Raw genomic sequence first — 13164 nt, 5'->3', positions numbered from 1 at the left:
TGAGTATAAGCCTAGGGTGGGAAATGCAGCAGCAGCTAAATTTCCCATCCTGGTATGTGTGGCCTCCTCAATCCCCCAATCCTGGTATGTGTGGCCTCCTCAACCCCTCAATCCTGGTATGTGTGGCCTCCTCAACCCCTCAATCCTGGTATGTGTGGCCTCCTCAACCCCTCAATCCTGATATGTGTGGCCTCCTCAACCCCTCAATCCTGGTATGTGTGGCCTCCTCAACCCCTCAATCCTGGTATGTGTGGCCTCCTCAACCCCTCAATCCTGGTATGTGTGGCCTCCTCAACCCCTCAATCCTGGTATGTGTGGCCTCCTCAACCCCTCAATCCTGGTATGTGTGGCCTCCTCAATCCCCCAATCCTGGTATGTGCGGCCTCCTCAATCCCCAAATCCTGGTATGTGTGGCCTCCTCCATCTTCAAATCCTAGTATGTGTGGCCTCCTCAATCCCTCAACCCTGGTATGTGTGGCCTCCTCAATCCAAGTATCCTGGTATGTGTGGCCTCCTCAATCCCCCATTCCTGGTATGTGTGGCCTCTTCAATCCCCCATTCCTGGTATGTGTGGCCTCCTCAATCCAAGTATCCTGGTATGTGTGGCCTCCTCAATCCCTCATTCCTGGTATGTGTGGCCTCCTCAATCCAAGTATTTTGGTATGTGTGGCCCCCTCATCTCCCAATCACTGCACACGAAACAATAAACACTTATACTCACCTTCCTTCCTCACCTCTGCTCCAGTGCTGAGTCCTGTCTGCAGCAGCTCATGTCGGCATCTGAGCTGCGCGCGCTCTCAGAAGCTGAGGTGAGCTGCTGTTGCTGCTGCTGCCGGCACATTCACTCCTCTCCACGCCGAGACTATGGGCGTGAAGAAGCGTGAATATGCTTTCTCTTTAGCAGCGGGCACTGACAGGAGCCGCGGCTCAGCGCTCCTCCGTGCCCACTGCTGAAGAGAATGAATATTCCCTCTTCTCCACGCCCATGGGAGTGGAGAAGAGGGAATATTCATGTCCCTTTAGCAGCGGGCACACCTAGTAGCTGCGGCAGGGGCTACTGCGTGTGCCCCGCTGCTCCACTGCCACAACCTCCTACTCACCTATCCTCCTTGTTTCCACGCTGCTTGGGGCCCTCCCGGCTCACGGGCCCCCTCCGGCCACGGGCCCCATAGCAGTGGCGTGGTCTGCCGCTATTGGCGGTACGCCACTGGGTCTGATCATACCACAGTTCCTGGGCAGGAAAAGAGTATACAGACATTACAGCAGGGGATCACAGCTGATTCTTCTTGTGAAGCAAAACATTTCACTGCCTGTTTTTAAACAATGTTTTACTTCAAAGAAATAATCGGCTGTGATCCCCTGCTGTACTGTCTATATACTCTTTTACTTCCTCCCATGCCCAGGAGACGTGGTATGATCAGACCATGTCCCTGTACATGATAAGGCTATGTGCCGACGATGTGGAAATGCTGCATATTTTTTACGCTTCTCCCTGGCAGGAAAAACGCATGCGTTTTTTACATGCGTTTTTCCCGCCAGGTAGAAGCGTTTGTCAAGCGTCTTTGCATGCATTTCTGCATGCGGGTTATCAAGCGCTTTTCCAAGCGATTTTAGCATCACTTGGAAAAGTGCTTGACCACTTGGTCACACTATATAAATCCATGCAACCGGCATGGATTTATAGTAGTGTGACCAAGTTAGTTAAAAAAAAAAGAATAAGAATGGTAAAAAATAAAAAAAAAAGATTATACTTACCTTCCGATGGCCCCCGGTGTTTTCTCTGCTGCGTCCGGTCTCTTGCACTGCTCGCGGTGGTGTGAAGGACCTGCGGTGATGTCATTAAGTCATGTGACAGGTCACATGACTCAATGACGTCATGGCAGGTCCTTCACAACACCGCGAGCAGTGCAAACACCGGGAGGACATCGGAAGGTAAGTATAATCTTTATTTTTTATTTTAAATTCTTTTTTTTACAGTTTCTATGGTACCCAGGTCCGGATGAGAGTCTTCTCTCCTCCAGACCTGGGTACCATCTGCACATTGAACCGTGTGATATCCGCTTGTGCAGATGTAGTGATGCGGATGTCATGCGGTCCAGTGCAAGTCAATGGCGGTGATTACGCTGCGTGTCCGCAAAATTAATGGACATGCTGCGGATTTTTGAGCGCAGCATAAATGCTGCGGAAAAATCCGCAGCATGGGCATTAACATTGCGGCTTGTCATTGGGGACCATGGGGGACGGATTACCAAGCGTTTCCTAAGCGTTTACGCTGCGTAAATTCCGCAGCATAAACGCTTGGAAAATGCTTTGTGGGCACGCAGCCTTAAGACACAGCCATTACACAGTACACAGCAGGGGCACATTTATAAGATTAGCTCAGCACAGGAACATTTTATTTAAACACATCCAACTGTGGAACTTATTATTATTTCAAGATCTATGGATTAAAATGTACATTTCTTTGTGGGAAAAGCCCTTTAATGGAGCATGTTGCGTTTTTGAAAGAAAAAAAAAAAAAGAGAAAAAGGTGCTAGAAATATTGGAAACACTTTAAAATCTCGAAAATAAAATGCTGCGTATGTCTAAATTTCAGTAATTTGCCATAGACCTTAGAATAACATTCGGCTGCAGCCTTTTAACCTAAAAAATGAAATGAAAAACTCCACCAAACAAAATAACCCTGCAAAATTGTGTTCATGAATCTAGCTATTTTTGTGAGCTGTGCCTTTGTTCTCTGCAGTTTCTCCATCTACAAAACATTTTCAAAAGAGGTGGAAGTCTTTAAAAGCACCAAAAAATATTACCCAATTTTAGCAGCGCACACACCGCTACCTCCTGGGAAACCCTTCCATTCTTGACATGGTTACAGAAGTATTGGTGGAGTCCGCAGTGCATTGCTTGGGAATCCATCATCCCGCAGCACCACTCTGCAGAGTGACATGTCATTGTCCTCTCCAGCACAGCGCTAGACTGTGAAGGGTTAAAGAGTGCAGCAGGTTACTCCATAGCAGGAGAAGGATGTGTGAAAGATGAGGCAATATGTGAAGGTTGCTGGTGCATCCCTAAGAAAATCAATGAGAGTCCCAGGCAGGGCTGCATTACAGAATGAACAGTTCACAAAGTGACTAGTAAATGTGGCAGGGTTTCTCTATATATAAACTAGTGAATGAAGTGTGAGATGTGTTCTTAAATATCATAGCAAGATATTCCAGCAAAATGGCAGTGCGAAGTCAGGTACTAAACAATGTTTTCTGCCTTAGGCAAACACAGCACAGCTCAGGGATGCCCAGCTCTACCCATACACTGATGGAAGTGCCCACCCCCTGTCAATCATTAGAGGACACAACCTGTAAGCACCCTGCCAGCATGCAGTGTGCTCTGATCAGCTGCTGCAAGGACCAATTGTTCATACCCTGAGAGAAAAGGGACACATCATCCTGTCCCTGCTCCCCTCCTCCAAATCCCTGGAGTAGCAATTAGAGTGCCCTGCTTCATATGGAATGATCCATTGTCTGTAACAGGTTCAGGCTGACACCAGTGCCGGCTGCTGCTGGATTAAAGTCTGGCAGTGTGGGTGCAGGGCACCTATTGGGTTAAGGCAGCGTTCCTCCTCTCTGCTGGGTCTGCCTGCTCAGGAATGATGCGAGCTTTGGGGAATCCAAGTTGCTGGCTCATCTGCTGGCTCCCTGTCTTATGTTAGGAGGGAGCATCTTCATTGAGATCACAGCCACAAGGCAGGGATACTATGGACTGATTGTATGCCCATCAGCATGGAGTTTACAGTGGGCATCATCTGCATTATTGTCTGCCTCCAGCCAGGTAAGAGGAACATTCTCTGATTCTGGGGTGACAGGGAAGTGTTGGGTATTGGATACATTTCTATCTATAGACCAGTGACATGGTGGGAATGAGGGAAGCACAAGTTTTAAACCCCTGACAAAGTAGGTCAGTGCTATGGGGTGTGTATGTGTTTCTCCTTTTTCTATAAAAAGACACGAGTGTGTGTGAGATTGCATAGACCTGAGCTGCTCCATGTACGTCTGCAGTCCGCTCCCTGTCTACTTACTAGCTTTGGCTTTCTTGGGTCAGTTGCAGGGTTTGGTGTGGACCCCTCCCTACAGATTGACATCCTACAGGAGCTCCAGCTGGGGGAGGACACTCCTGGAGTACAGCAGGTTCAAGGACTCCACAACAGAAGCAAAGCCTTCCTTTTTAAAGGTATTTCCTAATGTATTGTGTAAACTGCACATTCACCTGCTACACAATTGGGGCCTCTGTGTCCTTGTGTGTGTTCATGGCTTGAGCTGTCCTTTGTCTGTCCCCTCAGCACATCCTAATGCAATGCTTTATTAATGATCATTAAGCAGCAGGAGACAGGGACCTCCTTTTTCTCAGGGTTATCCTTTCATCTGAGCCCAGGGCATGGCACAATACAACTTGCGTGTTTATTAATACAATGTTCTTCTCAGATACTTTATTGCAAAGGGCTGGACAATAGATACAACATATATGCTCCTATCAGAATCTTATCATCAAAGTTGGGATAATCCTTGGAAAATATTAATCTTAAACATAACAGTAGAGATTTCACTAAGCACTTTTTAACCAATACCTTAGGACAAATAATGAACTTGCACAATGATAATTGGACTAAAATCACCAAATACATTCAACTGAAATCCTTGGGACTTTTCAAAGATGCATAGGACATGATTTTGATTTTATCTTCTTAGCAATCTTATTTTGTATGATCAATCATTTACTCTAATGGTTCATTGCCATATCAGTTTGGGATGAACATTATTTGCATCAATCGGACTTTAGTTTATAAGACACTTAGTTAATTGATAAACTATTTTAAATGGTCTATCACCTTTAACAAAAAAAAATGAACCTCCGCATCTATCTCAAATGATAGTAATATTTTATCATGTATTAAATTGTCCAGTAATGACAGCTTTTTATGATCCAACAACTGATTTCTACCGACTTTCCAATTAGACGATATGTGATTCTCTGCTGATCTGTGCGGTACAGATCATCCGCCTTAACTACAAGCTTTTCCCACTCAAGTGTCCATGCTCTTTTGCAACCGCTCGCTTTTTTACTGATTGATGGCCCCTTAATTAATGTACAGCAGGACCGAGGCTGGCAGATGGTTGATTTGAGTCTGGGGAAGCAATGAATAATAAGGCACACTAGCCTGATCAGGGAGATTAATGCTGCTGGGAACCTGTGACTTATGGTAAAAACAAAATTGGTTTGTGAAAGTTGGATGGCTCTATTTTATGTGCATGAGAGATGGGGCGCTCAGGGAACACTGCAGCTCCAGCCTGGGGTTGGTTGAAGGCTCATGTTGCAGAATAAAAGAATAAATTCTAATTAACAACACGCAAAACCGAGAGCAACGTGTATGTAATACTAAATAAATATTTGATTATTTTTTTTTGTTAAATTTCACCTGGTGCTCTAAAAAGGGCCATCCAAAAATAAGTCCTATTCTCATCTTTTACATTTTTCAGATACCTGCTGGTATACTTACCAAGAGAAAAATCTATATTATATTGGCTTTACTGGTGTCTACATGACAGCTGTATATTAAAACTGTAAATGCGAAAGATAGAACATATGAAACATCTTTACGTTATGTTACATCAACTAATCTACATTTCAGTATTATAACCATGGTCAATATCCACATATTTTATTGGTTAGGCTTCAAGCTAAATTAAAATAAGATATATATTGTGTTGCAGGGAAAAGGTAAAACATTACATTTGCTGTTACTATCCTGTTTTTGATATTAAACAGAATATTTCATCAGAATATGACCTATTGTATGAAATCAGGTTTTATGGAAAATTTATTGATTTTTTTTTACAATTTTTCCATATCACAAATCTTTATTAAAAATAGGAAAGCTTGCATTTTTCACACTGGCCATTGGGGCTTTTTTTTAGATTCTAACTTCCTGTTGTTTCAGGAATTTCACATGTACATTAGCAGCAACAGACTGACTCAAACCTTATGTTTTGAATTAAAGCATCTAATGAATGTGTGCACAGATCATTGTAAAGGGAGGGGGAGCTGTGACATCGCCTGTGACACATTTCCTTTAAAGGTTTAGAAATATATAGTTTTTAATTAATGTCACATTCTAAGACATTGTCTATCAACTTATTGGCCAAAACTTATATACTTGACTGTAAAGAAACTTAATAGAAAGTAGAATTGTTAAGTTGATTTGCTCTGTTTTGGTGTCACATGTACTAGCTACAATTGCTATAGCAGATAATGCTTGGAATACAACTTAATCTATGAAAATTTGTGACATCACATAGTTCTGATTGGTATTGCAAATTTCTGCAGCAACCTTGACAGAAACCAAGGGACAACTGCAGTGGAAAATTTGCACCAATTTGGATTTTTGTGCCAATTTGTATTGGATCCAGTGCTGTGTGTAGGATAAAATAAAGATGAAGGTACTGATTCCTCAAAGCGATTATAATAATAATCTTTTTATTTATATTTATATAGCGCCAACATGTTCGCAAGCGCTTTACAATTCAGACAATTTACAGACATTATGGGCACTGTCCCCATTGGGGCTCACAATCTAGATTCCCTATCAGTATGTCTTTGGAGTGTGGGAGGAAACCGGAGAACCCGGAGGAAACCCACGCAAACTCGTGGAGAACATTCAAACTCCTTGCAGATGTTGTCCTTGGTGGAATTTGAACCCAGGACCCCAGAAAAGCTGCACTGCTAACCACTGTGCCACCTATGCAAGAGTCCTGTATGTAAATTGTTTGAAAAGTCACAAAAATGTTGTGACTTTAGGCTTTTTCATGCAGTTTCACTCAGCTCTTCCAAAATGGGCGGATCTAGGGAGGATAGGGCTGAATTGGAATGGAGTAAGATTTATGGTGAGCCACATGCCACTTTTCAGTTGTGCCTGATTCATTAAGAAGGGTGCACCTCCTAATGAATCAAACAAATCTGACTCATCTTGCCTCCTCAAGATTGGTGTGAAGAATGCCGGTCTTGGTGAATCAAGGACAAAATATTTATTTACCATCCATGATGCTTCTGTATCATGTATTCTTGGTACCTGGGTGATCTCTGTACATCCTGATATCCTTTGATGATGTCTCATACCATATGAATTATTCCGGGCTTTGATTGGCCACAGCCGTCATGGGGTATGACAACATCAAAATGTGCCACAAATGGGTTTGTTGTTGATTTTGATGTCACTTGTGGGTGTGTGCCACTGTTCTTTGCTTGCTCGTTCTTGTCATTGCTCGGTTTGGGGATTCAATCTGCTGACCTGTTGCTCTATGGTCAGTTCCCCTGTATGATGAGCTATTGCCTTTTCTTCCCTTTCCATCCAAATGCTGATGATTCCAATTGTCTTTGTTCCCCTTCTTAGTTCGCTTCTTTCCAGGTGTTTTCCATTTTCCTGTTTTGATCTGCTCTATTACATTCTGAGTTGGGTTTTATATGTTCACCCTTCACTGCACTTCCTTGCTGGCTATACTTCTAGGTGTACTTGAGTTTAGAAGTTCCAGACCTTCAGCTAAGGGGTTTGCCTTGCAGGGTAAACACCAGTTGAATTCCTGCTGTGAGTCTTTTTCTTTCCAGTTCCACTTCCTTTCCCCTCTTTATCTTTCTGGGAAGTTATACTTGTTCCATTTAATTTTGTCTCTCCTTAGCATTCCCTCTCTACCACATATGAACGTGTTTTAATTTTGTCACCCTTGGTTTTCGTATTTTACTGCACACTTTCCTCTCCTCTTGTTGGCAGTGTGTTGCGGCCTCCCCTCTGGTTCCTCAGGAGGTACCAGAAACACCTTGTAAGCCTTTTAGTGAGCCAGGTCCAAGGTGGTGTTTGTTTGAGATGTGAGACTAGGGTCTTTCTAGTCTGTACAGGAACCAGTTGGGTTTGAGTGCAGCATTTCCCGGCAGTAGATCTTCCCTTTTTCCATTACGTATGAATGAGTGTGTTTACATTCATAACAGTTCTCTCCTTCACAATGCACACTGACAGTTCACTCTCTTGCTGGCTCATCACTTCTCATCAGAGCTGGTGAGAGAGCGCATTGGCACTGTGACCTAAGAAGAATATTGCACAGTGACAAGATCCTACTGGGAAAATTGCCTCTTCAGAGAAAAAGAGGACTTGAGCTCTATAGCGCCACCTATTGGAAGCAGCAATCCTACAAGTCACAATCGACCCTTTACCGAGTCATGCAATATGACTTAGGATAATAGCCAAATCAGAATCTCAATTTGAAGATACGGTGTTTCGGGCTTTTGGCCCTCATCAGTGCAAAGTATTTGTACTTATTTGGCTAGGTGAGAGGCTCTGGACTGAGGTCTAAGGGGTAACATTTCTCCTTGTGGAGAGTGACACACCGACTCTGGCATACCAAGGTAAGGAGGCTTATTTGCCATGCAATGCTCCTCTGGGAAATTTAATATGAAAATTGCCTCTTCAGAGAAAAAGAGGACTTGAGCTCTATAGCGCCACCTATTGGAAGTAGCAATCCTACAAGTCACAATCAACCCTTTAACGAATCGTGCAAGATTCTACTGAGCATCCACCGGAATTGACAACTAACGCTTGCTCAGTAGAGCAGAGACTAGCCCAGCCCCTGAAATGGATATCACTGATGACTCTCGTGGTCAGGGTGTCCACGTCTCTGCCCTCTGATGATAGCTCATTTGAGTATCCCAACATGCACTGGGATTCTCAAACAAAGCATCATCATATAGGAAGTACATAAAAAAAAATAAAGCAGTTAGATAGCGTAGTGAGGAAACGATAGGGACGTTTTAGTCAAAGTAAATTAGAAAAAAGATTAGATTATGACATTAGATACATTTAGGATTTAAATACATTTTAGTTTAAGCTTATCTCTTTAATCTATGACCTTTATTTGGTTATATACATATTTGAATGTAGATGTATGAAAATGGATTGCACACGGATGCATTGATTGCACAATTACATAGATGTAAAAATCAGGCACACACATGGTAATTTGGATAAACCCATAGCTGCCAACCATCCCGGATTCAGCAGGACTGTCCCGACTTCCTCTCACTCTCTTCATCACTCTGTAGGTCCTCCTCCTCAAGGGACAAGGCTGGCATCTTTCTGCACACACTACATTAACTAAGTAAACAATTATATTCTTGTGATCTGGTCTCCACCAGGAATTGAACCCACAACTTCTGTCTTTGCAGTAGCTAAATCATTGAACCACAGCCTACTTTGATCTGCATTGGAGAATTTGGTATTTGTGAAGCTGCATTGCAGGCATTGAACCCACAGGCAGGTTATAGGAATACATTGTATATAACAGTGTATTTCTATGTCCTTGTATTCTATAGATAAAAAGAAAAAGGTCAGATTTTTTTGTTCCTATAAAACTACAAAAAAATAATGAAAAACAATTGTTTCTTGAGATGTGGTCTCCCTGCGCATTGAACTCACAAATGGCATATTTGCAGGCAGCAACTAAAGCTATGAACTGCAGCCTGTACTTGACTCACCCCCTGGGCCGTGGGGCACCCGGTACCAGGCTTCAGTGCGATGCTGGGAGTAGTAGTGGCAACCCGATCCCGTGGCTCAGGGTTGTCAGACCAAATACTGTGGCAGTCTATTTGTAGAGCTATGAATGTCCGACTACGCAACCCGTGGATTGCGGTCAGGGGTGACCGCCGCTGCACGGCAGACCGCTGAGGCTGGTGTTGTTGTGCAGCACAGGGATAGGATAACTCCCCACGGGTAGAGTGTAGCCTCAGGGCAATGTAGGTGGATGCTGGGGGTGATGGTGTAGGCCACAATAATCAGAGTTCAGAGACCGCTTCAAACAGTCCAGGGTCTTTATTGCAGGTATTTCTAATGACCCAACAGGAGTACTGGGTAGGAATGGGCCTGGGTGTCTGAGAACATTCGGGCGAGCCCCACTGGTCAGGGTGAGTGTGAAGGCCTACCGTTCTCTCTCTGCCCTTGCTGACTATCCCCCTTTTCGTGGTATGATAGCCCACGTCCCTGAGCTGGCCGTGTACTTCGCCTGTATGGCTTGTGACTCGGGCCTTAGGTACCTGTTACTTCTCCGTGCTGTACTGGTCCCTCTGTGTGGCGGAGCCTCCAGGCTTCTTAGGCCAAGGAACCTGAAATCCCTTGCGGGTTGGTTATCTGCTGCAGGACTTGCAACCCAGACAGCCTCGGACCCCAATGTCCGGTAGTGATTCTCTCAGCCAGGACCGGCTCTCGTCGCCTCTGTCCCTGGCTCTCAGCTTCTCCACTGCCTCACTGACTCCTTGGCTACAGCTCAACTGTCCCTCCATCTCTGGGACTAGTCTCAGTCCTGAGCTACGTCGTCCAGTTCTCCCTGACCCTGCCCTCAGTTCCAGCTTTTATAGGGGCAGCCTGCTCCCCCCTACTGGTCTGGGACAGGAAGTGCTGTATGCTAATTGTCCCTGACCAGAGAACCTCCCTCCTGCTCTCAAACACAGCCTTTAATATTTGTGTCACCCAGGCCTGGGGTGACACATTCCCCTCTAGTAAAATTTAGTACTCCGGGACTAAACAGGAAACACAAATACAGGGTATAAATTTATGACCATAAACACAACAGGGAAGGAAATAACGAACAACATCACATATTGAGTTCTTTAGGTCACAGTGTGGTCTTTGACCGGGTGTCCATATCACCAACACAACGGGAGCCTTAACCAGGTGGGGGTCTGTCCTTGGCCCGAGTCCTTGACAGTCTTTATTCATTCCTTTGGTTAGGCTCTGAACATATTTACAAGGAAGTCCCGGTTACTCAAAGTTCATAACCTGTTAGTCCATGTATCTAGAAAAACTGGGAAAACAGTATTAATAACCAGGGTACAAACAGAAAACATTAAGTATATACATTGTGCATTTAGATCTTCCAGCGAGCTGGCATTTGACCCCTAGTGCTCCGGGTTGACCTCCGTAACCCACTGTCTGGTGGTGGTCTAACCTGGCTTTCCCCACTAGTATTAAGGGTACAGCTACTAGCTGTGTTTACAGGCAGGGCAGGCAGCTGTCTGTGGGTCCTTTGGCTTACCGCAGGCATGGCAGGCTCACTGTCAGCAGAGGGTTGACTCTCCTGGGCTGCTGGCATGGGTTCTTCTGCCTCCGGAGCTGCTTGTTCTTCTTGTTCTTCCTGCTCTCCTGTAGGCTCCTGCTGGGTAGGTTGAAGGAAGTGTAGGACGGGTACCACTATGGCATCGTTTATCCGAGTCCAAGACCGAGGGAACTCTCCGAAAACGGTGCTGATCATTTCTTCCTTGTCCACTGCGGGCTCAAGGTCATCTTGATCTTCACTTGGACTCTGCAGTTGCTCGGGGCACCGTTTTAGGTGGTCTCTGGAGACAGTGCTAGTGGTTTCTCCTCCATCCTTGGTAATTACACATACCTTTGGGTTGTCGTGGTTGGACGGCAGTACTGTGTACAGGTCTCTCTCCCACTGGTCATCCAGCTTTTTCTTCCGCTTCAGGACCTGCTCACCAGGTTCCAGGGGACCAGCAGGGGCGTGTTGGTTGAAGAGCCTCTCTTGTTTTTCTCTCGCTTAAGCCAGACTCCTCTCCACACTTTCCTGTACCTTCTTGTACTGTAGCCGCCGTTCCATATCCCAGTCCGCATCTGGGGAGGTGTCCTCGGGTGTCAGGACTCCCATCTCCAGGTCTATAGGCAGCTTACCTGGTCTTGCTCGCATCAGGTAAGCCGGGGTGCAATTTGTAGCATTCACCGGGATATGGTTGTACAAGTCAATCAGGTCTGGCAGCTTCTCCGGCCACAGGCGGATATTGTTCATTTTCTCACACAGCCCATTGGTTTGCGGGTGGTAAGGCGTTGTCCGAATCTTCCTACAGCCATAGAGGTTTCAGAACTCCTGGAATACTTCAGCCTCAAACGCTGGACCTTGATCTGTCAAGACCTGTTCCGGATACCCGTGTGGACGGCAGAAGTGTTGCTGGAAGGCTCTGGCCGCTGTTTGGGCTGTCAGGTCTTTAACAGGAACCACCGCCAGGAACCGGGAATAGTGGTCCACTATTGTCAGGGCATAAACGTAGCCCGACCGGCTTGGAGCCAGTTTCACATGGTCCAGAGCTACCAGCTCAAGAGGCTGCCTGGTGACGATGGGCATCAAGGGTGTTTTCTGGCTGGTACCATCCTTCCTTCTGAGGTTACATGGGCCGCAGTCCCTGCTCCACTTCTCTATGGCCCCTCTCATTCCGACCCAGTAGAACCGCTCTCTCAGTAGGAACTCCAGTTTCTTCCACCCGAAGTGTCCCGCTCTGTCATGGTAGGCCTCCAGGACCATTGCTGCATCCCGTCTCGGGACCACTACCTGCCAGGTCAGCTCGTGCGTCCGGTGGTTGACAAGCCTTCTGCACAGCTTACCTTCGTAGAGGAATAGCCTGCTTTTCTCCTTCCATAACTGCTTGGCTTACTCTGGAGCGTCCGGGCCAGGGCTAGCGTCTGCCTGGGTTAACAGGTCTTTCACCAGGCGAACTGCAGGGTCACTATCTTGCGTTTTCAGCCCAGCCGTGGTGGGGTAAGGGGTTAAACATGACGGTGGTTAGGTCATTGTCTCTTACCCGGTGAGAATACTGAGTGGCCCCATACTGGTGTAACGCAGGGAGCTCTACTTCCTCCAGCTCTTCCGAGTCTTCTTCTCCTTCGGGTAGGTGGGGCATTCTTGATAGAGCGTCTGCATTGGCGTTGGTTCTGCCTGCCCGGTATTTGATTGTGAAGTCATAATTTGATAGCCGGGCCATCCACCGCTGTTCTAGGGCACCTAGTCTGGCATTGTCCAGGTGTGTCAACGGGTTGTTGTCCGTGTACACTGTGAACTTTGCGGAGGCCAGGTAATGCTTAAACCATTCTGTGACGGCCCATACCACTGCCAAGAATTCTAGCTTGAAGGAGCTGTAATTCTCTGGGTTCCTTTCAATGGGCCTCAGCTTCCGGCTGGCGTACGCGATCACCCTTTCTCTGCCCTGTTGGTTTTGGGACAGTACGGCTCCCAGCCCCACATTTCTGGCGTCTGTGTGGAGGATAAAAGGCTGGCCATAATTGGGGTAGGCCAGGATCTCATCCCCCGTGAG

The 13164-nt window shown here is 46.0% G+C and overlaps 1 protein-coding gene across 1 annotated transcript in view; it reads left to right on the top strand.

Annotated features, from left to right (window-relative positions):
- The first annotated feature begins 3352 nt into the window (after positions 1–3352).
- Positions 3353–13164, top strand: part of NELL2 (neural EGFL like 2) — a 467229-nt gene continuing 457417 nt past the window's right edge. Inside the window, exons 1-2 of the mRNA XM_073652036.1 lie at positions 3353–3822; positions 4093–4221. Coding sequence (XP_073508137.1) covers positions 3762–3822; positions 4093–4221 — 190 coding nt within the window. The 5' untranslated portion in view covers positions 3353–3761. The remainder of the gene's footprint in view (positions 3823–4092; positions 4222–13164) is intronic.

The sequence above is a fragment of the Phyllobates terribilis genome, unplaced genomic scaffold, assembly GCF_046119375.1.
Source record: "Phyllobates terribilis strain yellow unplaced genomic scaffold, ASM4611937v1 Scaffold_11__3_contigs__length_659146591, whole genome shotgun sequence".
Lineage (NCBI taxonomy): Eukaryota > Metazoa > Chordata > Amphibia > Anura > Dendrobatidae > Phyllobates > Phyllobates terribilis.
This window is presented reverse-complemented; position numbering and strand designations above follow the sequence as displayed.